The 24,820-nt window shown below is 38.1% G+C and overlaps 1 protein-coding gene across 5 annotated transcripts in view; it reads left to right on the top strand.

The window, feature by feature from the left end:
• The first annotated feature begins 19,304 nt into the window (after positions 1 to 19,304).
• LOC110452381 overlaps positions 19,305 to 24,820 on the top strand; it is a 46,670-nt gene continuing 41,154 nt past the window's right edge. For all 5 annotated transcript variants that reach the window (XR_002463183.1, XR_002463182.1, XR_002463181.1 and 2 more), the window contains exons 1-2: positions 19,305 to 19,392; positions 23,063 to 23,326. Coding sequence is in view for 1 of the 5 variants with exons in the window: in XM_021500863.1 (XP_021356538.1) it covers positions 19,320 to 19,392; positions 23,063 to 23,326 (337 nt within the window). In the remaining 4 variants the exon portion in view is untranslated. The remainder of the gene's footprint in view (positions 19,393 to 23,062; positions 23,327 to 24,820) is intronic.

The following is a 24,820-nucleotide window of genomic DNA, read 5'->3' as shown; positions in this document are numbered from 1 at the left end:
AGTGACAACAAGCGTCGCCAGACAAAATCTTTTAAAATACAGAATAAAGTAAGCGACATCAGAAGATATGTTGTTAATATGACTATAATACACCTCTGTACCAAATTTCAATTTGATATTCGATAAAATGACCGAGTTATGATGAAATGAATTTTTACGTGGTGTGGCTCATGTGTGTATTCGCATGTAAAGTGAAGAAAGCGTCGCCAGATACTATCGTTACAATTACTCGCTTAAGTAAGCGACATCAGAAGATATGTTATTAGTTAGACCTTTATTGATATATATTCCAAATTTCAGCTCGATATTTGAAAAAATGATCGAGTTATGATTAATTTATTATTACGATCGGCGGCGTGGCATACATGTACATGTACGTGCGTGATTAAAACTCTACAGATCATAAAGCGTCTTCAGACTATATCTCTAAAATTAATCGATTAAGTAAGCGTCAACAGAAGATATGTTATTCATAAAACTATGATACACCTTTATACCAAACTGCAGGTAGATATTTGAATAAATGACTGAGTAATGATGTTTGATTATTACGATCGGCGATGTGGCACACGTGTGTGAATAGAACTCTACAGATTGTGAAGCGTCTTCAAACTATATCTCTAAAATGAATCGATTAAGTAAGCGACATTAGAGGATATGTTATTCATATAACTATGATACACCTTTATACCAAACTTCAGGTAGATTTGTTGAAAAATGATTGAGTTATCGTGAATTTAATTTTTCGATTTTACGAAGCTATACGCCGTGTCACATATGTGTACGTAGGGTATGATAATGTTCGTTCTTGCATAAATTTAAATGGTAAATTGTCTACTATGTTCGATTTACATGTCGGTTTATTACAAGGGGAATCGTTATCGCCCATGCTTTTTTCATTATTCGTTAATGATATGGAGAGTGAGTTTTTAAATTCCAATTGTCAAGGTTATGAACTACAATTGATTAATCTGTTTATGTTAATGTATGCCGATGACACAGTTTTGTTTTCGGAAGATGTTAACAATCTTCAGCACATGCTAGATTGTCTGCAATGTTACACTGATAAATGGAATTTAACTGTTAATTATGATAAAACTAAAATTGTAATTTTTAGAAAAAGTAAAAGAATCTTACCTACTGAAAACTGGACGTTTAATGGCAAGTCAATTGAGATAGTGGACAAATTTTGTTATCTAGGATTAGTTTTTTATTATAATGGAAGATTCACCGTAGCACAAAACACGTTGGCATCTCAAGGCAGGAATGCTTTTTATCTTTTAAAAAGAAGAATGAAAGATTTTATCCTTAATACTGAAACTAAATTATCTTTGTTTGATACATATGTGACATGCATACTGAACTATGGATGTGAGGTATGGGGTAATTGTTTATCGCCGCAAATCGAAAAAGTCCATCTTCTCTTTCTTAAAGATTTATTAAACGTTAAGAAAACCGTCAATAGTTCTATGGTTTACTTTGAGACAGGAAGTTATTCCTTACATATAAAGCGCAAAGTAGCTATAATTAAATACTGGTTAAATATTTTGAATACAAATAACTGTGTACTAAAAGCATGCTATGATGCACTACTTGAGCTTAATGTCAAAAAGCCGAATTGTAAACTTAACTGGGTTTATCATGTTAAAAATGATTTATATAGAATGGGTTTTAATCATATTTGGGATGTTCAATATGTTCCAAATGAAAAACAATTTGTGGAAATGTATACCCAACGTCTGCATGACGTATTTATTCAGGAATTACGTGGTGCGTTTGAAACATCTTCTAAATGTTATTTATATAGACATCTTGTCGATACTTTTAATATGCAATTCTATTTAGTAAAGCCTTTAACATTTAATAACAAAAAAATGTTCAGTCAATATCGCATGCAGGCGCATTCCCTTAATATCGAATCTGGACGTTATAATTGGGTTCCGAGAGGTCAAAGATTATGTTTTGCCTGTGACAATAATGATTTAGAAGATGAGATACATTTTATTCTTATGTGTCCTGCTTACTCTGTATTGAGAAACACATACATTAAGCAATATTGCTTCCGATGCCCCAGTGTGTATAAATTAATTGAATTATTGTCATGTAAAAGTATTAAAACATTACGTAGATTGGGTCTGTATTTAAAATATGCTACCGCCAAAAGAAAAACCCTCGTGTAGTAATATTGCTAAATTATGTATTCTTTTTATGTGATAATTGCTTATATGGAATTGTCCTCCGCCATCTTGAAAATTTGAAATATGTTTTGTATTCTATGTATCAATTAACCTATATGCTGATTTGCATTCGGAAATAAAAAAACTAACTAAACTAACTAAACGTAGGGCTTCGCATAGGTGAACACAGTTAGAACGGATTATATTGTAGAACGGTCAGCCACACTCTTGAAACGAGCATGTTACCAGACCCTACGGACGTGGGCGTGGTTTTACTCAGGGTCCGTTATATGTTCGTGTGACTAATCGATTTAATGTTGATGTTTAAAAAAAATCCCTATAGTTTTAAATGAATACTACACCAAATGTTAATGGTTATTGTTGTAAAGGTAAAGCTGAAAAATAAAATCGTTTTAAACTTCTAATGAAAGGACTGGCACACAGGTGTAAATATCGGTATCAAATACATTTTGTCTGTATACGTAAGAATAACTGTTTCTCAAATAAAGTCAAATGTCAAAAAAAAATCACATCTTGAATCCCGTCCTGCGGGCACACTTGTAAGTGTTGTGAAAGCGTTAAAAAGTTCTTCATTTAGCGTAATTGTCATCAGGTAACTAAGTTACAACTTTAGTTGTTTAACAGGACCGTGCGTTTCGGTGCGATTCGCGAGAACACGTTTTCGGGTCCCTAGTTTTTTGGCGATTGCTGCGGTTTTAGGTATTGTTAACATACCATTCGTAGATGTTAAAAAGTCTGTTTTCTTCCACACATGCTTTAGGAACTTGTCAACTTTGCGCGCTTTATCAAACGTTGACAATTCCCGCCACACGACTGTGCTCAACTTGAAATGCTGCGTTTGCGCGGCCAATTCATAGTCTCCGGTACCATGCAACGATCTACGTACGTCAGAGTACTGCGATTGTTGAATGGTATTCAAACGCTGAATCAGCTCGGGAACTTTTGATATTTTCCAGTCCCCTAGAAATTTGATGATGTGATTCATCGATTCGCAATTGTAAAGGGGGAGCTACGTCTATATCACTAATACATAGTGATGTATTCAAGAAGTTTATGGCCACCGATGTATCCAAAGTTTTCCTGCAGGTTGCGGGGAATGACATCTCTGCAATGTCGACACTGGAGGGATAGTTGGAAACATTGACCAACTGTCCGCCGTATTTTGGAGAAGCCCGACACCCCAACAATCATTATCGGGAGTATCTTTTACAGATACCGTCTACGAGGGATGACGGCCACAGACTATAACATCCAAGTGGAAGCCCTGAATGAAGTCCTTGCGAGGAAATACAGGCAGCACCCCAAGGTCCACTTCTGGTCCTTGCGGGGGCTGAGGCGCCTCAAAAGGTCAGACTTTGTAACTTGATGGGGTTCACCTGAACCGTACTATCACTTGGCGGTTCGCCAGACAGGTTCGATTAGCGTTGTTCTGTCAAAGACTGCGCTAGTCGCCTGCTTAAACGGCGAACATCTTTCTCAAAAAGTCCTGAGAAACTCGAAAATTACGCATCCCCCTCCCACTACATTAGTTATAATAGTAAAAAAAATAAAAAATAAACACATTGTTAAATGTATTCTTAATCGGTTACAGTTAAAATCTAAATTGTTCAATAAATACAATAATGTTATTCTTGACACAGCTGATTAAAGGGGTATCAATGTTTATATAGCAATATATTCTAACTGTGTTCACCTATGCCAGAGACGTATAACACATACACGTCTCTGCCCAAATGTGGAACGGCGTATAGCTTAATATCTGTACATCGTATGAATTAAATTCACGATAATTCAATCATTTTTCAACAAATCAAATTAAAATTTGGTATATAGTTGTATCATAGTTGTATCATAGTCATATGAATAACATATCTCATGATGTCGCTTACTTTATCAATTATTTTAAGAGGTAAAGTCTGAAGACGGTTCTTGATCTGTACAGTTTTATCAACACACGTGTGCCAAGCCGACGATAGTAAAATAATAAATTCACGATAACTCGGGAATTTTTTCATATATCTAAGTGAAATTTGGTATAAAGGTGTATCATAGTTATATGAATAACATATCTTCTGATGTCGCTTACTTAATCGATTATTTTAGAGATATGTTCTGAAGACGCTTCTTCATATGTTCTATTCACACACGTATGCCACGCCGCCGATCGTAATAATAAATTAATCATAACTCGATCATTTTTTCAAATATCGAGCTGAAATTTGGAATATATATAAAAAAAATCTAACTAATAACATATCCTCTGATGTCGCTTACTTTAGCGAGTAATTGTAACGATATTATCTGGCGACGCTTTCTTCACTTTACATGCTAATACACACATGTGCCACGCCGCAATCGTAAACATTCAATTCATCATAACTCGGTCATTTTATCAAATATCAAATTGAAATTTGGTACAGAGGTGTATTATAGTCATATTAACAACATATCTTCTGATGTCGCTTACTCTTTTAGGTAATAAAGTGGAAATGTAGATTTTACATGCAAGACACACGCCATGCGGTGGGCTACTATACAAGCTTTTTTCTTTTCTGCGAAGTTTGTGATACCATAATGTAAGTTTTGTACCTTTGTAATGATTAACATGTTATTTTACTGTGTAATTGAGACTGTTATGCTATAGCGCTATTGTCATAGAGATGTAAAGACCTTAGCCCTGGCATTGTCGCGATAAACATTGCCATATGTGGTTAATTCTGTCAGTTTAGTCAGTCATGTCGACCATTGTGAATGATAATTCATACCAATTCTTGGGTCGAGTTGACCTTTGGCAAATTATAAGTGACATCATTAGGGAGAGTTGACACTGTAATAATTACTGTTAAACTTAGGAAGCAAGGTTCTGTTAGAGCTATGCATTGTTCTTACATGAATATATAGTAGAAATGATTCACAATATTGTAAAGCATTTGTCAAGTATGTTCAGACATACCTCATCTTTATTTGTAAATCAACAAAATATACTAATAGAAGTTCATTTCTATTTGTTACAATCCTTTACTTTAATACAACAATAAATTGCCACGCTCTAAATGCGGCAGTCTTCAAGTTTTTCTGTATATCGTCTAAGGCTGAAACGTGCAGGCACAGTAAAGGCATTGGACCCACATACTCTTGTCCAGATCTCACTCTGATCATTTGAAACTGTGAAACATGGATAGCCAACCAATGGGAGAAGCTGAAATTGAGGAACGTCGCCTCATCAATTTGTCGGTGAAGGCAGCAGAGTTAAAACACTTCAAGGCAAGTTAAAATCATCATGGACTAAAGTACAGGAGTCACTGGATGAAGGAGTCAAGTGTGAGGAGAAAACAGAACTTTTAAAAAAGATGCTCAGTTCTATATGCTTAGCGTACGCCAGTTATCGTCTAGTGTCATAGGAGTACTAGCATTCCTTAGTGGTTCAAGGTCAAAGGAAGGTGAGAGGCTACTACAGAGACAAGATGTGGATGACAAACATAATGATGAATTAGTGAATAAAATTCTTGAGGATATTGAGACAAGAAGGTCATTCATAGACATTGATGTGAAATCAACTTCAAGAAGGTCACAGAGTTCAAGGTCATCGCAGTCTGAGGGTTCAAAATCCTGCTCACTTCTCAAGGCCAAAGCTGAGGCTGCCAAAGCAGGGATAGCATATATACAAACAAAATCATGACTAAAATGTGGATTAGACTTTCACACCTACATGTAGGTGTCACATCCACAGTGGATGACCTTGACATTGACCTTAATACAAAATATACAGCATCTTGGAACATGGCAACCGGAACACCTGTTCTGTTATTTGAAGTGATTCCTGGCCTGATTTGCTTCATAGGTCTCGATGACTTTGTGCTGTATATTGAAGCACAGTTTGTTGTGGAAAAGATGACTGACCTCCAAAATCTTGCCGTCACAGTCCCTCCTCGGGAAATTCTCCTTCAGCCATCTATAATGTACCATCAGTGACAGTCGGTGCACTCTCTCTGTCGTTCTGTGTCCGTACGGCCATCTAACCACAATGTACCCATATCCTCCCTGGTCTATGGCCCCCTCCACACTCTACATGGGTGTATATTTCCATCATAGTATCCTCCTGCAGCTAATTTTCGCTGTCCATTCTGCCAAAATACATCCATGATTAGATTCACAACCAGCAATATGCTGGTGGCTCCCATCATCTGGTGTCCAGGGAACCTGAATGGTGTAAAACGTCAACTTATTTCCCATAGACGATAGTGTTAACGTTTACCACTGTCCTGGTTAAATGGGGTTATCCACACTGGTTTACCTGCCCTTATTTTATATGGGGGCCGCCATTTTGTATTTAATTCGGCACCAAAAACTTACAAAATTGACAACAAATTACACACTTAATAAACTCCCCCAGACAAAAGCAGACTTGAATTTTTTTTAGTTTTGTTTTTATACATTTTACATCTATATATATTGCTCAACCCAAACATAAAACTTTGGAAACTTCTGCCACCTAAATATCCAACCAGCAGGCCCCGAGGCATTAACCTTCCTATCTAATCTTCTGTCCAAAAGGGAAAAACCCACAATCTATTTTTGATTTGGTTCTGTGGCCCCTGTACCAGGCTCAATAAAAGTACTTTTGCAAATTGTGTTTTTGTATATTGAGTCTCATTTGCTGAAGAATATTTAAGACTAAATGAAACGTTATACTACTGTATTCCATCATGCTTCTTGTTGATGATAGTTATGCGTTTCGTATAAATATACTACTAGTCTGTATTTTGTTTACACCGATTCTATAATATCATGTAACCTCTATCCCATAATACTCTCTTGGTAATAAAGATGGCTACCTGCTAGTCTTGCCTGTAACACGTGATTGTGTCCCAGAACTCAACGATCAACACTTCTGGTCAAATAAGGTCACACAGGGCCTCATGGTATTGTGGAAGAAGATGTTTAAAGATATTTACATATTAGACCACTGGCACTATGACCGTGAAAGTATGTCAAGGTAATGTATTTTGGGAAACGTAATTGCACTCTGTCCCAGGTACTTTCTGGCCTGGTATTATTACTCTGGACCTCCTAGTTTATCAGAAGAAGTTGCTTGAAAGTTTTAACATATTTGAACCCTGTGACCTCGTTAGTAGGCCAAGGCCATTTATATGTCCAAATTTTACATATTTATCTCCTGTGCCCTTAAAGGTAAATCAAGTCATTTATTTGAAGTAGCTTTAAAGCAATCTGTCACAGGTACCTTCTGGCTAAATATCATTGATCTATGCCTCTTGGTTATCTAGAAGAATTTGGTGAAAGGTTTTTACAATTTTGATGAATAGGAAATGAGAGTTCTGTATAAATCGGAATCTAAAAATCTAAAAATCTAAAACATCTAATTATAATTCCCTTCGTATTTAAAAGAGACCAAATACCCAACCCGAATAGGGAACATTGAGGGACGAGGGATTATAGCTTACGTCAAGTCTATTTTTAGAGCAACCGGTTATGGCTTGTAGACATATATTCGTTCAGTATATATAACTGTGTGAAGCTTAGTATTGCCCCATTCTGCGACCATGAGTTGGAGAGAACACTTGAACCATATCTATTTTGATTGAAGTAGTCCCTTAGCTACGCGGGTCAGAAAAGATCTACAAATATATAAGAAAGGAAGGGAAGTACAAGGTCGAAATTCATGCCATTCGTCGTTTCCTTCTGGATGTTAATGCATACAGCTTACAACGTCATCTACGCTACAAATTCAAGACCAGAAAGGCGATTTCTCAGGGAATAGATGATTTGACAGACGTATCCAATATTGGAAAAGAAAACGATGGAATGCGGTACTTATTCCTCGCTATTGACGTGCTTTCACGTCATTTATGGGTTGCGCCTCTTAACAATGAGCTTCACAACACGATTATTGATGGATTCAAAAAGAGTTTAGGCCAGGGCAGAAAACATAAAGAAGTCAGATCGGATCCGGGCAGTAAATGGCAAAATAGATGGGTGAAACAATTTCTAGACCGAGAGGGAGTCGGGCATTACGTCACCCATAATGTCGATCATGCCAACTTCGCTGAGAGGGTGATCAGGACATTGAAAACGCTGATGTATCGCTAATTCACGAATATCCGATATTATCACTACTTAGATGTTTTTACAAGACATCGTGGGCAATTACAATGAAAGGCACTCAACGAAATGTCCCCTAAAGATATTAATGCTGGAAACGAAGCTCTCGTATGGAAAAGACGTAGATACAAAGAAGCCTAAAATGCGTAGAAAAAAGAAATCACGAAAGCCTTTTAAATTCAAAGTGGAAGATGTGGTACGAATATCGAGTACGAAGCGTACTTTCAACGCGATTACGAAGAAAAATGGACAGAAGCAGTGTTCACCATTAAAGCACGAGACCTCCGCCAGGGTATACCCGTTTACAAAATCGACGACTATGACGGAGATCCGATACAAGGAACGTTTTATAATAGCGAACTCCAAAAAGTCACCAAAGGGAGGGACGACCTATAAGGTTTAAAAAGGCGAAAGAGAAACGGAGTAAAAGAAGTGTACGTGAAATGGCTTGGTTAAACCTAACCCTAAGCAATTCAACAGTTGGATCAAAGAAAGTGACGTCCAAAACCTTCAAAAAGGACAGAAAAATCGACGCGCGTCTTCATTTCAATTCTGACAGCCTTGCAGTCCACATCGTGCCCAGAGTGTAACAAACCTGTTCGCGAAGGGATACTCTTTTACGACACATGAAAACCATTCACGCGGGCAGTCAACCGTATCGACAGATTAGTCATGCGTATCAACCAACAGCAACACCACCGCCGCCGCCGCCGCCGCCGCTGTAAGACAAAAATAGAGCCCAAACCTCTAGAGAGTCTTATGGCTCTCAAACGATGACAACCTCTATATGACGTCCTCAAAACAACGGTATACCCATCAGTCGAATATTTACAAGGGATATCCCTCGACTTAGATCAAGATTCTTTCATTAATCCGAGTGTTAGAAACATCGTACTATTGGACGATTTAATGTGCACAGCCTCCAAGGATCCGAGAATCCGTGAATCATTCAACTGCTGTAGAAGAGGCACAAATCAATATGATCAGCTGTGAAGATTGCGGTGTTGTTTTCGAAAACTTGCTTGATTTCTAGAAACACATTAAGGAATGGTGTTCCGATCGATCTCCATTGAAGAGGAAATGTCTGAAAAAGAAAGTGTACCTAACAAGAAGATCAAATTCGAGAGAATGATGCCTGAAGATAGTGGATCGTCCACAGAATCACACGACGAAGACGAAGATAATGTAATTGCGGAAATAACCAGAGAGAAAAACGAAGAACAATGGCAAAAGAAATTTGAAAAATATCAGAATCAAGGAATGTTACATTCCGATGCTAAATAAAAGGCCGACATGAAACTTAAGGACGAGGACCTTAAATAATTCTTAGGATACTATGGACAACTTCTGTCCTATTTATTGCAGTTAATACACGGAAGGCCATTCGAGTGACTCTTAGACAATTCCAACATCGATTTGAAGACTACTTGGATTCCACCAAAGACACTGACGGCGAGGATGATGATGATGAGGAGGAGGAGGAGGAATGAGGAGGAGGAGGAGGAGGAGGAATGAGGAGAGGAGGAGGAGATGGATTCGAACACTGGTGATGATGATGACAATTAATATAGATCACCAGTTGTCTTTCTGATTTCTGATACGGTGTTAATACTATATGTTACTTAATCATATGGAAATTATATTGTTGTCGATGTGAATATTGTAATAGAATTGTGTTATTGTTATTCGTCTATATCGACTTATCACAGAAAACAAAACATGACCTATTATGGGGTTAGTCCCTCATCCCTCACTGGTCCCTCACTGATCCATCCCGCCATGAGGGACGAACTTTATTAGATATCTAATTAAATGTGACATCTCGTCACTATATAAGAAATGGTAAATAGGAACGATACTTGTATCTCCCGTTGATCTAGTACTAAAAAAAGCACTAGGCTTACTGACAACGCGTGGTCCTTTCGCCATAATGTCGGCGCCACTCAAGGGGGGGGGGGGGGGGGGGGGGTTTTTNNNGGGGGGGGGGGGGGGGGGAGTTTTCAATTATGTAAGATATCTTATTTAATATATAGGATATCCTATATAATATCTAAGATATATCGTATACTATATACCATATACAATTAAAGTATCGTTACTACATGAGATATCTTATATAGAATGAGATTTCGCGGCATAAAAAAGGGGAAACTAATTCCTTTCAGGATTTAGCACTTCTCCTTTTTTGTCTTGCTTCTTTTTTAGCCTCCTTAGCAGAGGCTGTCCTTTCACGTATCCGTTTATCTTATATAGTATATGACATATCTCGTATATTTTATAAGATATCTAATATATTACATAAAATATTTCACATATCATATAAGATATATCATATAGTTTTATGAAACTCTGGATCGACCTTGCTCCTTGAATAAATGTTAAGCTGGATTGCCATAGGAAATATCAACAAGACCATACCCTCTGGTGTTACGGTACAAGAGTTAAAGATACAGTATGGTTGTCGGTGAATGGTTGTACACCGAATTTCTCCGAAAAGTGAAGTATTTTTTTCTTTTCTTATTTCATCATGTATCGCAAAGTGAAAGACTCTGCTTGTGGATTTTAGTCTCCTTTCTTAGCCGTGAACTGGTTTACTATAACCAGAATTCGTCCATCCCCCCTTATTAAAATTAACATTTTTGAAGAGATTTACGTACGTATCCACACTCCTTCTCCAACAGTAGTTTAAAACCAATTTTGACTTCCACTTTATTTGGCCCCTAACATCACCGATGAGAGCTTGGAAGTCACAAACAGATGTATGGTGCAGTGCAATTCATTTTAGGCATTCATGAACAACTCATTACTGTAATCAATAGTATTACAATTATATTATATCACGTATACAGGGTATTCATTTATGTTGGATACACAAACTGATAATTGCCCATCGGGGTCTCTCGGTGACCTTGGTCGTCATCACTGCAGTCTGGTGTGTGACGTTTGATTTCGGAAATAGAGTTCATACTACAGTGTTTAAATAACGCTAGATTTCATCTGACAGACCGCTGAGTTGCGCAATATGATCATATAATTACATAGGAGTAAAAGAAAATTATAATAAATTCGTTATACCCTGGAAATCGCAATAAGCGAGATCGTACTAAACGTGATTTACTGTACCGTATATATTACTAAATGTAATATGTGCTATTACGTGTTTGTGTCTCTGATAACATCCATCTTTCTGGACAGATAAGTAGTGAGGTGTTTGTCATTGCTAAGAGGTATTTCTCTAAACCTAAACATAGAGGGATTTTTGTCGTTATTTAACATTGTATTATTAAAGACACAGACATAGTGGAGTATTGTCAGATATTATTGGGTATTTTTATAGAATTCTATTTTTCATTTCAGTAATAATTACCATAACTTTAGTATGCATAACTTTCCACAATTCCCATTCATTTGTATCTAATATAATAGAAAGAGAACCCAAAACCTCCCTTCGGAGGCCCCTCTGACCTGCCCACGTACATACGGATGGTAGGAAATACGTCCTTCTTTATCCATGGCGCTGAGCTGACTGGACGTGTCCTTCTACTCCTACCATGGTCCACTCCATACAGGGCGGTATTGTACTTGACTGAGAGTGATATTGCCTGTTATATAGCAGTTCGCTGCACAGACACGTTGCGGCGTTCCCTTGTGTGCCTGTTACCTGCGGGTTTTCTTTGTTGGTTTATTGTTTATTTGCGTATTTACTCACATATTTGTAAACTGTATATTGCCTTTCACCATTTAAATGAAGTTTATGTTTTAGTTGTTGTTTGGATTTCGTTTTGTCGGTTTCCATGCCAACCAAACCAGTCTGCGAGTGGTTTTGAGATCCAGAATCCCGGCAGTGCGTACATGCCCGGGTGTACAACCGGAGGGAGTGGTGGTCCTCCTTCGCCCTTTGGACAGGGGTTTCAACCTCAGTCTCAGGCCAACCCTCGGGTCACGCTCAACCCATAAGAACTCCGTCCTGCCCTTCAGGGTTTGGATTTGGACCCTACGCGGTTTCCCCGTGGAATCCGTGAGGCATGGTCTCACCCTCGCAGCAGCGATACGGTGGGTTGATGGTCCCCCTCTCAAGCAATCCTCTCGTTCGGGGGCCTTTTCGGTCAGCACTAGTAGGCGACACCGGACCGCCACTGCTACCGCTTCTATGCCGGTGCCGGCTGCTAATCAGTCCAGGGGGCTGGGCGGGTCAACATCGCGATCTGGTATTGCTTTGGCGTCACCTCCTAAGTCCAAGGTGAAAGCGTTCTGAAAAGAATCGTTCCCACTCGAAGGCATCAGAGCTTAGGCTCAATTTGGCTCCTTTGGCCGAACCTTTGTCTCCGCAAGCGGTCAATACTTCCCGTTTGGGCGCCTCGGAACCCATGGATTGTAAGGGTTCGGGTATGGCAATGCATGAAGTTCTTGATCTGTCGCCTGGGTGTTCTGAGGTCGATGATCTCCGGTCAGAGGCCCCTTCTTCGGATGCTGCTGCTTGTGATGGCGAGTCTCTGTCGTCAGAAGAGGCCGAGGATCAGGTGGTGGCTGAGGCTTCCCACCTCATTTCGGGCATGCGTGCGCTACGTGCTGATGTTGCCCTTATCTTTGGCGAGAAGGACTGCCCACCTCCTTCAGCGTCATCGGTCCCGGAGGCAACCACTTTGCTCAGCTCTGTGGTACCTCCTAAACCTGCTTAACGCAGTGACAGAATCCTGCCTGAGGGTACAATAGTGTCGTCTTCTTTGGCGACCGCTCAGGACCGTGTGGTAAAGAAGAATGCTTCTTCTATTCTCCCTCCTGGATTTCCCGGGCTGCAACTCGGGGTGGCTGATTTATCTGAGGTTAAGCCCTCTGGTTATGCCATCAACGACGGGCAGCTTGCCCCTCAACCGGCTAAGCTAGAGTCGAGAGACTTGCCTTCCTTGAAGCTGGTCGACGAGGTGGTATTCCATGCCAAGGAGCACCACAAGGAGAATGTTGCGCCTTTCCCTTCATGTCCTGTCATACGTTGAATTTTTCACTGTATAGACTTTCCGATCTGCCCGATGATCGGGTGTCGAGGAAAGACATGACATGCACGACAGACTAACTTCCGGCCTTAACTCGGCATAACGGACGGTGGCGGCACTTCAGTAAGACGAATTCGCATACTAAAATTATGGTAATCATTACTGAAATGAAATTGAGTTTTTTCTTGTAAAACCAATTTTCATAATGTATTGCTTACCATAACTTTACAGAGTCCCTCCCTCTTTTTTTCTAAAATACTCTCCTCCCCTTTCCTTTTTATCCTGTGTTGCATCAGTTAATGAAGAATGACGTATTTTTATATCATATACAAAGGAATGGGAACTGTGAAAAGATATGCAAACTAAAGTTATGGTAAGTATTACATCATGGAAATTGGTTTTATAAAAAAAAAAAAAAATCATATTGTATATTTCTGGATACAGGCACAGCGCTGGTTATTCGTATTTTATCTTGGTATTGCCGTATATCTAGGAACACAAACATAGCAGGGTCTTGTAACACATGTATTACTCGTTCTTTTGTTTTCCTTTCGACACAGCTATCTAAGTCATTGAATCTGCCTGGTAGTATATATAGCGTGAAATTTCAAAAGATATCGGCATAATCTGGAAAGATGACATAATCGTAAAATTATGATGTTTTGTAAATAATGTCGACGTTTTCAAAGATAATGTTCACATATTCTCAGATTATGTCAACAACGTTTGTGATTATGTCGAAATATGTAACTCATCAGATGATGATAGGAATAATCTGGAGATATACATACAATAGTCTACAATGTCAACACAGGAAGATAAACACACAACATCGCCGTGTTAAGTATTGGGTTCATGAATAGTTTCAAAGTGCACTGTTATTTTTTGAATGTTACAAGTGGATGATACTGTAACAATAGCTGGAGGACCATTTACAGGAAAAAACAACTCTCGACATCCCATCTTTCGGATAGAGATGATATTCCTTTATGATAAGTGATATAATGTCTATGTTTTTGATAGATACACACAATACAACCTATATATATTTATGCATGCACAATCGTCACCGGAAGTATTGTGTGTGTATTGCACTACGACAGACAGGGTGTATTAAGGATTGAATCTTGCTTTAGTCGATTTCATGAGGTGATACATTAAGTTGGTCTTGAAACAAATTAAATGATCTGCGAAGCAGTTCATGTTGAATTTGTTTCAAGACCAACTCAATCCGTCACCCACTGAAATCGATCAAAGCAAGATTCAAACCTTATATTTCAATCAACGTGTATGTTTTCAATAATTGGAACTTGTAAAGTCCATTCTGATAGTTTGCCCCTGTTTCTGGAGCTTGTGCAAATCTTCGTATGTTGAATTTGTTTCTTAAATAAAAAGGAGCAGGCGAGGACTTTTTTGTTTTGTTTTAGACTGTAGGAATTATTTAAGATTGTAGAATATTTGTATTCATACTAACCTGAAACTTCATTATATAATGTTTAAATGCTGATAAAAAAATGTTCATTTAAAGCACAAAATATTGCTTAATTCAAGCTGTGATCCGTTTTGGGTACTGACATATAATATAATAACCGGCAACGCTAATTCTTCTTCTTCTTTAGGGTGCAGGGGCTCCATCAATGTTGACGATTATGCCCTCGGGGTTCTATTACAGAGACGTGAAAATGGGGTTATTTACAGTGATTAGTGTTTTGTGTGTGTGCAGGGTATAGATAAAAGGTAAAAGCTGGCATATGTTTTAGCGTGTGATGAGGGCATCAAGGGCTGCATAGGGAATGTGTGCCTTGAAGTCCTCTAGTGTTGTGCATTATACTGCTGTTATGGGTAGGAGTTTCCATTGTGTTATTGTGTGTGGAAAAAATGAATATTTGTAGGTATCTTGTAGCAGAGTTGTGTTCTGGTTCGAGGGTCTACGGGTGTGAGTATAAATGTTGGGTTTATAGCTACGATTTGGTGTACAATTTTGTAAAAAAAGGATCATTATTGTGTGAAAGCGCCGTGTTTGTAGTGTTGGCCATTGTAATTGGGGATCATGTCTGTTACTAAACAGGTGTTGTTAATATGTTTGTCCCATCGTAAGTCATTTTGTAATGTTAAGCCTAAGTATTTGTTGGAATCTACTTGGTGTAATGTGTGGTTATGGAGTTTGTAGGCATAGTGTATTTTAATGCGTTTTGGTGTAATTTTGAGTATGTTGCATTTGTAAGGGTGAAATTTCATTAGCCAGTCTGTTTCCCATTGTCCTGCTGTGTCAATGTCATGTTGTAGTTTTAGTGTGTCTTCTTTGTTGTTTAACCTCTTGTATATGATGGTGTCGTCTGCAAAGAGTCTCAGTGTACTGTATTCGTGGAAGTCATTGATGTAGATGGCATGTTGCAGTTTTAGTGTGTCTTCTTTGTTGTTTATCTCACTGTACTGTATTTTGCTTTGCATGTGGTGTCAGTTTTTAGTTGTCCGTCTGTACGTAATGCGGTTATGTCGGTATTTTCTTTTCTTGTGGTTTTTATGTCGGAGAATAGATTTTTGGAATTGAATTTTTTGCTAGGCGAGGGTGTGCCGGGTTCGTCTATTGGTAGGTCTTTTATATTTTTTCTATGTAGTTTAGATATGCGTTACGTGTTTGTTTTTGTAGTTCTGATTTTGTTGATTTACATTTCTGTATAAGTTCATGTTTTGTTTTGCTTTTCGTGTGTAATTGTTTACATTTTCTCATTAGTCGAAGGAGAGAATGTGTTATCCACGGGGGTTTGGATTCATATGTGATGTGTTTTTGTGGGATATTTTTGGTGGCTGAGTTATTAAGTGTTGTTCTGAACATGTTCCAAAGATTGTCTGCGGTTTGGGTTTTTTGTTCGTTAAGTTTTGTGTTTAGACGTTTGAGATCGTTCCTATGTTGTTCCAGTCAGCCTTGTTGTAGAGGTAACATTTTGTGGGTTCTCTTCTTATTCTTTTCAGCCGAACGTCAGTTTCAGTGTAGGCTATGTCATGGTCAGATTTTCCTATAGGTCTTGTTGTTTCAGTCTTGTTAATGATTGAAGGTCTGTTTGTAAGTATCAGGTCGAGTATGTGGTCTCCTCTGGTGGGCTTTTTGTGTGAGGTAGTTGTTGTCTATTATGTCCAGAAGGTGCTGGTGAAGTTTTTGTTCTTGTTTGCCTGGTATGGTTGTGTTGTTTTGCCAGTCTATGTGTGGTACGTTGGATTATCCACTTATAGTATGCTCCTATGGTAAGGTTGTGTGAATTTGTCATGGAGATGGGACTGGGAAGTATTCATATGAGGAGATTGTGTTATTGAGCCATGTTTCTGTTCCTATTATGATGTCTGGTTTCAGTGAGTGTATTATTTGGTCGAGGTTAGGTTTTTTGTTGGAAATGGAGTGCACGTTAATGGTGGTTATGCGTATTGGTTTAGTAAATTTGTTGTAGCTTGTTGTTTTGTTGTATTGTGAGGAGGATGCTGTGGGTGGGCCTGGGCTGGTGGGGTCGTCGTGTAAGCTTGAGTGTATGCTAGAGTTGTTAAGTCGTGAAAGTCTGTTTGATGTGTCAATGCTTGTGTTGTCAAATAGTGTTGTGGAGAAGTTTGGAAGCCCGCAGTTTAGACAGTCCCAAGATACCCCGCTATGGTCGTAGTATTTGAGGGACGATTTATTCATTCCCTGACAGTCGACATGGAACCAGGTGTCAAACGTATCACAACATATGGCACTGGATTTTCATGTGACTGCCTTGTACCTGTACTAAAGAAATATTGTAGGCAGGAGATGGAACGGAAGCATCGGGTTTGTTGACAGAAAACCGAAAGTTGATAAGAATGGGTATGACAGATGGCGGTAATTCAATTTGGGTTTGGGGCCTGGAGAAAAGATTAGGAATATGATATCTAGATAATAAGGGAAGCGAATGTTTACGTAAAATGGAAGAATGATATATAGTAGGTATAGGGGGGAAAGTATGAATGGTTATGTGGGGTAGATATGGAAGAGAATTAGGGAAGAAGAAAGGATGTTACGTGGTTACGCATTCGCAGGAACCTGAACAAAGGTATTTTCGGAACTTGGCGACGTCAAAGTGATCTTTAAATATCTCACGTAGGCGTTTAGTTTTTATATCGTTCGTTAGAATACTCATCGATATCTTTCCCTTAATACAACCATTAACTAATTAAATTCGAATGATGAAAAATATGGCTTCGTGATCCATTTGGTACTATCAATTTAAACTTTGCTATTTTAAGGTTCCAAGCTATTTGAAACCAAGTTCTGAAAATACGTTTGTTCGTCCCGATGCCGTCGTTTTTATACACCCATATCACACCTTAACAACTCTGCTCAGTTTCTTGCTATAAAAATCGACAAGCATTTGTAGAAAGTTGAGAATTTGATGAAATGCCAATATATTGTTTCTCTTTCATTGCACAATCACTATTTTTTTACCAAAAAAAATATGTCCGCAATGTTAAGTTTTAAATGAAATTGGCACAAAGTTGGGGATACAAACCTGTATGTTTGTATGTCTAAATAAACATGTATGTATGTTGCATAATCCTAATGTATCAGTTAAGAGCTGATCTTCAATGCCAACTTCACGTCGTCGTCGTGAGCTTCACAGTATAAATAGCTTTTGGTTTCTAAATAGCTTCTAGTTACTCATGTCTAAAAATGTTTTTTTTCTCTCTTTCATCAAAATAAAGATGTCAGATGACCTCATAATAAGCAGACGTCACGCGGCCAGGATGTCGAAGGATACTCCAGATTCGAAGTTAACTAATTCAAGACTAGTCGTTAATTTTAATACAATTCAATTAAAAAAGAGATCCCATGAGTAACTTTGTGCTTCCCATAAAAACAAATTGACTTCGGTCGGTTTGAACCATTCTTAGATTTGTAGATACCATAAGTAAAGTAAAAGCAATGATAGTTTCACCAATATACATAGTAATCATGTGCTGTTTTACAATTTTTAGTCATAAAAACGATAATCTTATTCATAATTTTTTTAACGTGGCCTATATTGCCAAAGCCCTGGTTTTCTTAAGATACGCATGCCTCGAGAAAATCCGTTTGAGACATCAGCCAATTTTACTGCCCAAAATAACCAGATCTGTTACCTATCATAGGGGAACTATTCTCTTCAACCTTTAATTCAACAGTCAACTTTCATTACGTTAGAATGCGTAAAAACACCAGATACAAAGTGTTGCTCTTATTGACTGGTGTGTATAGTTGTATTACTAACCGGAAGTATCCCGAAACCGAGCCCCTGTGGTTCTGATCAGAGTTAATGTGACTGTAATTTGACCGATAGAGTAATAGTTCCTATATCCGCCAGATGGGACGTCGATAGTTTTTTTTCATGTGCATGGTCCTCCAGTTATTGTAACACAGGAAGTATTGATCATCATACTAAGTATCACCCACTTGTAACATTCAAATAACACAAGTACACTTATAGAAAACAAAGTCCTCGCTCGCGCCAGATTTGACAACGTGAACAAATATAGGATTTTGATTTAAAAATACGTCTTTTAATGCTGTCTGAACTTAAAAAATGAATTATCTCTAGGCTAAAAGTGATGCATAACTATATATTATAAGGAACCTATAGTGTAATAACTAAACTGTTGTTTTAAAAGTATTTTTTACAAAACGTTATCCTTATTGATACAGCTTCGGAAGTGCGCGGTAAATAGCTAATACCATCAAATAATATTATGAATAGAGGATATTGTAGATAGTCTGTGTAGAACTTCCGAAAGGAGGGATACAACTCGGTCGGTGTAGAATCCCTCCATCACTGAAAAATATTTGTATTTAGAAGAAAAGAAGAGTGAAATGAAGTTTCTTTACCATCCTAAGAACTAATCAATTTCCTTATTCATACTACAAACTAGTGCTGACATCATCTGGGAGTCTGGTTGTGAACTTTGAACTGTTACGACAGTTATGAAAACTTTATACTTCCTTGTTTTGCACAATCATCTGAAGTTTTATAAAATGCACAGGAAGATGGAGGATTACAAAGCGCTGTTGATTTTATTGTTTGTGTGTTTGGCGTCATTTAATGGTGGTAAGTATAAACTTTATTGTGTTGTTCTAGGGATGTAGAAATAGTTTTGCAAACAAAACATATATTTATCATGGCAAATAATGTTTGGAACTTCCTGTAAAAAAACCCACCAAAAATGCGATGGGATGAATGTTCTGATATTTCCTAGGTTAATATTAATGATTATAATACTAGTGAAACGCTGAACATGTTCTTGACCTGTGTATGATGTATGAATAGAATCTGTTTTGTATTTGATAGTTTATGCAAACCAGGATGATACGTGAATATCTGTCTTTCTTCTGTATCTGGTGTGGTTTCAACACTCTAAACCCCCGTTTGTTCTGAAAATGTTCATAGTGTAGGAGAAGTGACCTCAGTCATCGTATAAGTCAACCCAGGTTCTAGTCTAGGGTACCACGTGGTTCCTAGCGTACAAATGAACAAGTCCCAAATAACATTTAATAGACTTTATTACAGAAGATAGAAGTAAACAAACATGTACACAAGAACACGACGAGGGCCCTTACCTACGGCCACCGCTGGGACACATAATTAACATAGCGGGTCAGCTACTTGGCTTCGCCCGGGACATACACAAACACAAGTAACGTTGCACATTCAAACACCCACCTTATAGAAACAGACCCGTTAAGAGCAGGACAGACAAGACAGACGAGTTAGATTCAGCTCTCAGAGCTACTACATAACTGAAGATTTGCACGTGTATTGCCGTGTTTATATTAACCGGCAGCCAATGACAGCCAAGCTAACACGTTGGAGTCGTGAGCCAATCAGCTAAGGTCTGGCTTCTGGACAGTGACGGAAATAGGAAAGTAAATAAACAACATGGACGACACGAGTGACAGTCACACATCCCAGCGACAGTAATACATAAATAACAGGCACAAAGTATTTAATACAGCTTTCAATTCATTCACGCCCTCACACAATCACTGATCCACATGCCCACACTGATAGTAACTTGCAGGCACACATACATACCAGTATAGGCCCAAACACACCCTAACAACCCGTACTTCTACAATAGTATGAAGTATTTTCACGTGGTGTGACACCACGTCATGTTTTTTAATTTTGTCTCTTTGGAGAAACAAACTTTTTAGAAACAAAAGCAAAATACAGAAGCCATACAAATGAGCAAAACTACAAAAAAAAAGTTATTTAATCATATGAAATGTAGGAGTTTGCATATATCTCTACGCTTAGTGTTTCCTTCTCCCTTGATATCATTTTAACATCTGGACCACTCGTTATGGTTCACTTGGGCTTTGCCAGGTCTGGCTGGTCACCGTTTAGACACATGGAGATAGATAAGTTGAAAGAAGTACATGGAAGGTAAAAGAAAAGATTACCAGGAAAGAAGGGCTTTACATATCAGCCAAACTTAAGATACCAACATTGGCATACCGACGTATTGGAGGGGGTATGCTTGAGTGATACATGACCACGAACGGCACGTTAAACATGTACGACCGGGGAGCCAACAACATTCTAAAGCAATGGGAAGATATGACAGACAGGAACAACAGGGGAGGAAACTCTAAAAATACCTTTCCACAGCCGGCAAGGACCATTTTCACTGCGAGTGTTCATATATGGAACAAAACTATCCTAGAGCGTAGTGACGTCACCAAACATTAACAACATAACCGAGAGCGTAGTGACGGCAACAAACATAAACAACATACGCAAGAGCGTAGTGACGGCACTTAACATAAACAACCTAGACGAGAACGTAGTAACGGCGCCAAACATAAACAACCTCCCCGAGAACGAAGAAACGTCACTAAACAATATTATCATTTCAAGTGTAATTGACTCAATAACCTTTGTTGAGGTTATTGTCATTATCACACGATAACGACAGTCATTCTCGTTTGCGTAGTGATACAAACAACCCGGGGGTTCCATTGCTATTTTAGGAAGTAAACAGAATTACCGGGGATATCAGATTTGTACAACTCCTTCAGTGTATAATTCATGCAAAAGATACATTGTTGAAATGTATACATACATTGTTGAAATTTATACATTCCGATGACGTCACGTTGTTAACAGCGCCCGATGGATTTTGTGTTTTTTTACCGTATTATGTTCATTCACAAACGTTTGCTTTGATGACATAGTGTAAACAATACCCAGAAATACGATATTAAATTCAATTTTGACATACGGCAATTTTGCCGTAATATTTTCAACTGCACTCGATAAGGCTAGTAGATAATGGTAATCACAGGACGGGTTGGATAAATATACATGACCTACATGCCAATTGCCTGCCTAAATACTGATAGTTAGATTACAGCACACGAACTTGGTTTTGTAATGATTAAAGTTAAAATCAAAATTTTAAATTGCTTAGAAATTTAAATTTTAGAATGCTTGTTATCCTCCCGCGGGATATATTCCTGTTAAAAGAACGCGTTTTATGTAAACATTTTATTTTGTATATAATGATTAACTTTCTATTTAGTTTAGTTTACCCGAGTTCCATTGTAGCTATCACCCGATAACCTAAACTCAATAGAAAGTTAATCCTTCATTAATAATCGACCCGAGAGCGTAGTGACGGCACCAAACATAAACAACCTACCAGAGAGCGAAGTTATGGCAACAAACATAAACAGCATATCCGAGGACATGGCAACGGCACCAAACATAAACCTACCAGAGAGCGTAGTGACGGCACCAAACATAAACCTACCAGAGAGCGTAGTGACGGGACAAACATAAACCTACCAGAGAGCGTAGTGACGGCACCAAACATAAACCTACCAGAGAGCGTAGTGACGGGACAAACATAAACATCCTTCCCGAGAGTGTAGTGACAGCCCCCAACATAAACAACCTTCCCGAGAGCTTAGTAACGGCACCAAACATAAACAGCCTACCTGAGAGTTTACTGACGGCACCAAACATAAACAACCTACTCGGGAGTTTACTGACGGCACCAAACATAAACAACCTACTCGAGAGTTTACTGATGGCACCAAACATAAACAACGTACTCGAGAGTTTACTGACGGCCCCAAACATAAACAACCTACTGGAGAGCGTAGTGACGGTTCCAAATATAAACAAAATACCCGAGAGTTTACTGATGGCACCAAACATAAACAACATCCCCGAGAGTTTACTGACGCCAGCAACCATAAACAACCTACTCGAGAGTTTACTAACGGCACCAAACATAAACACCCTACTCGAGAGTTTACTGACGGCACCAAACATAAACAACCTACTCGAGAGCGTAGTGACGGTTCCAAATATAAACAACATACCCGAGAGTTTACTGACGCCACCAACCATAAACAACCTACTCGAGAGTTTACTGACGGCACCAAACATAAACAACCAGCTCGGAAGCGTAGTTACGGCAACAAACCAATAGTCTAGATAATCCTTGGGCCTAACAAGAACTTTTATCTAATTATAAATATAACATTAATTAATAACGGGATTTGGTAACATATCTCAGTATGCCTTTGTAATTTAAAAAAATAATGTACTATTTGGAAACTGGTGTAGATAAAATCAGAAATGAACCTGTACCATAAATAAACTTATCATATCTCAATAGTCATTTTATAATGACTTGTACCTTTCGTTTATAAGACATGAACCGTTATACTGACCTATACATTTTCCCATGTATTTTGTTTCTCAGCACAACGCTATCTGCCTAGCAACCTTACATCTGTGTACGTGGCTGATGGCACAATCAGGGTTTCATGGGATCCTCCTACCACACCGGGGAGAAGTGATGGGTATTCCGTCGCAGTCCTGGAGACAGGTGAATATGGCTATGTATCAACGGATCACTGTGTTTACCAGTACAACAACACCAGACCGGCAACAACATACAGCTTCGAACTGACCACAATTATATCAGCTACAACCAGAGTTACATCTCAGACCACCATCACCACTCGTAAGTACCTTGCAATGGAATTTTTATTTATAATTATTTATAAATAATCAGGATGTTTGTCATCAGACTTTTTATGTATGACAATCAGGAGTAGTGTCCCCTGCCTTGCTATGAAGTACATTTTAATGTATGACAATCTGGAATTGTGTCCCCTCACGGCTATAAATGATAAGAATCTTATGAGAACTTCTTTTTTTACACAACCAATAACATTTTCTATGTGACATTTCGATGACTAGAACTAGAAATAACTTCTAATAATCCATACCTACCAACCAGAAGAAAATGTTAAGAAATATGATAAGAATCTGAAATATTTTGTTTGTCTTTTCATTGATTCAATATTTAGTTGTTAACATGGCTTATCAGATATTTTTACAACCCTCCTTATCTTTATGTAGACAATATTGAAGTTATAATATTACTTCTCTTTATAATAATAATAGGATTTATTCCAGCGAAGGGAAGCCTACAACATGTAATTACATTACATTATACATAATCATTCACCCCACACTCTCATTCCGGACTCATACCTTTTCATTCCTCTCACCTATCTTACTCATTTCATTTCAAAATATTTTATTAAATCAAATGATTCAATGGGAATTGGGCAACAGGCTATGCCTAAACAAGCCCTTCCCCTTGGGTTACATACATTTCAAACAATAACATAATTATAATTTAGACATTGATATTATCACTGGCTTGGAACATTAATTAGTACTTAATACTTAGTACTTAATAGTCTCTATCTATCTCTGAACTAAGCAAAATAAAAATAAAAAAATAAATAAAAAAATAAGGTAAAACAACTGTTTTTTTGTTATTTTTTCTTTACATAGTAACCAGTATATATAAAATATGTTTCAAAAAGCCATATGTGTATGCTGCTTTTGTAAATAATCAAATTTTATAAATTTTGCAACATATATTAATATCAAAAACTGGAACCTTCATTCAATACAGGAAATATTAAATATCACTTGAATAATTTGTAACACCAACTAGTCCTCCATCACCACTCCTACTCCAGATAACAATTATAACTGGGCAGCACTAAAATGGCCATACACACCACCACTGTGTGTGCTTGCCCAGTCATTGACAATCCAGAGCAGGAGCCGTGTTGAAGGAGTATTCATATAGACATGTTTAATGCTATTTTCCTATTTCACCTATTTGGCCCTGCCCCTCTGCACCCAGCGGGTTTAACCCTCCAATTATACAAAATTGATTTCACTTTCAAATAAGATGCTACTATTCAAATTTGGTCAAAATACCTTTATCCCAAAGGAAAATAATAGGATATAAAAGCTATTCCTCTATATCCCTTATTGGGCCCGCCTCTCTTCCCCCAGGCGGCTCAGACAAACTGTTTATACAAAATTGATTCCCCTTCACCCAATGATGCTTCATACCAAATTTTGGGCAAAATCCTGTTATTCCTACAGAAGAAGAAATATTTTGAAAAAAGAATATATTGGGCCACGC

Source organism: Mizuhopecten yessoensis, unplaced genomic scaffold (assembly GCF_002113885.1).
Source record: "Mizuhopecten yessoensis strain PY_sf001 unplaced genomic scaffold, ASM211388v2 scaffold6647, whole genome shotgun sequence".
NCBI lineage: Eukaryota > Metazoa > Mollusca > Bivalvia > Pectinida > Pectinidae > Mizuhopecten > Mizuhopecten yessoensis.
Note: the sequence above shows the minus strand (reverse complement) of the source record. Positions and strands in the feature narration are given on the sequence as shown.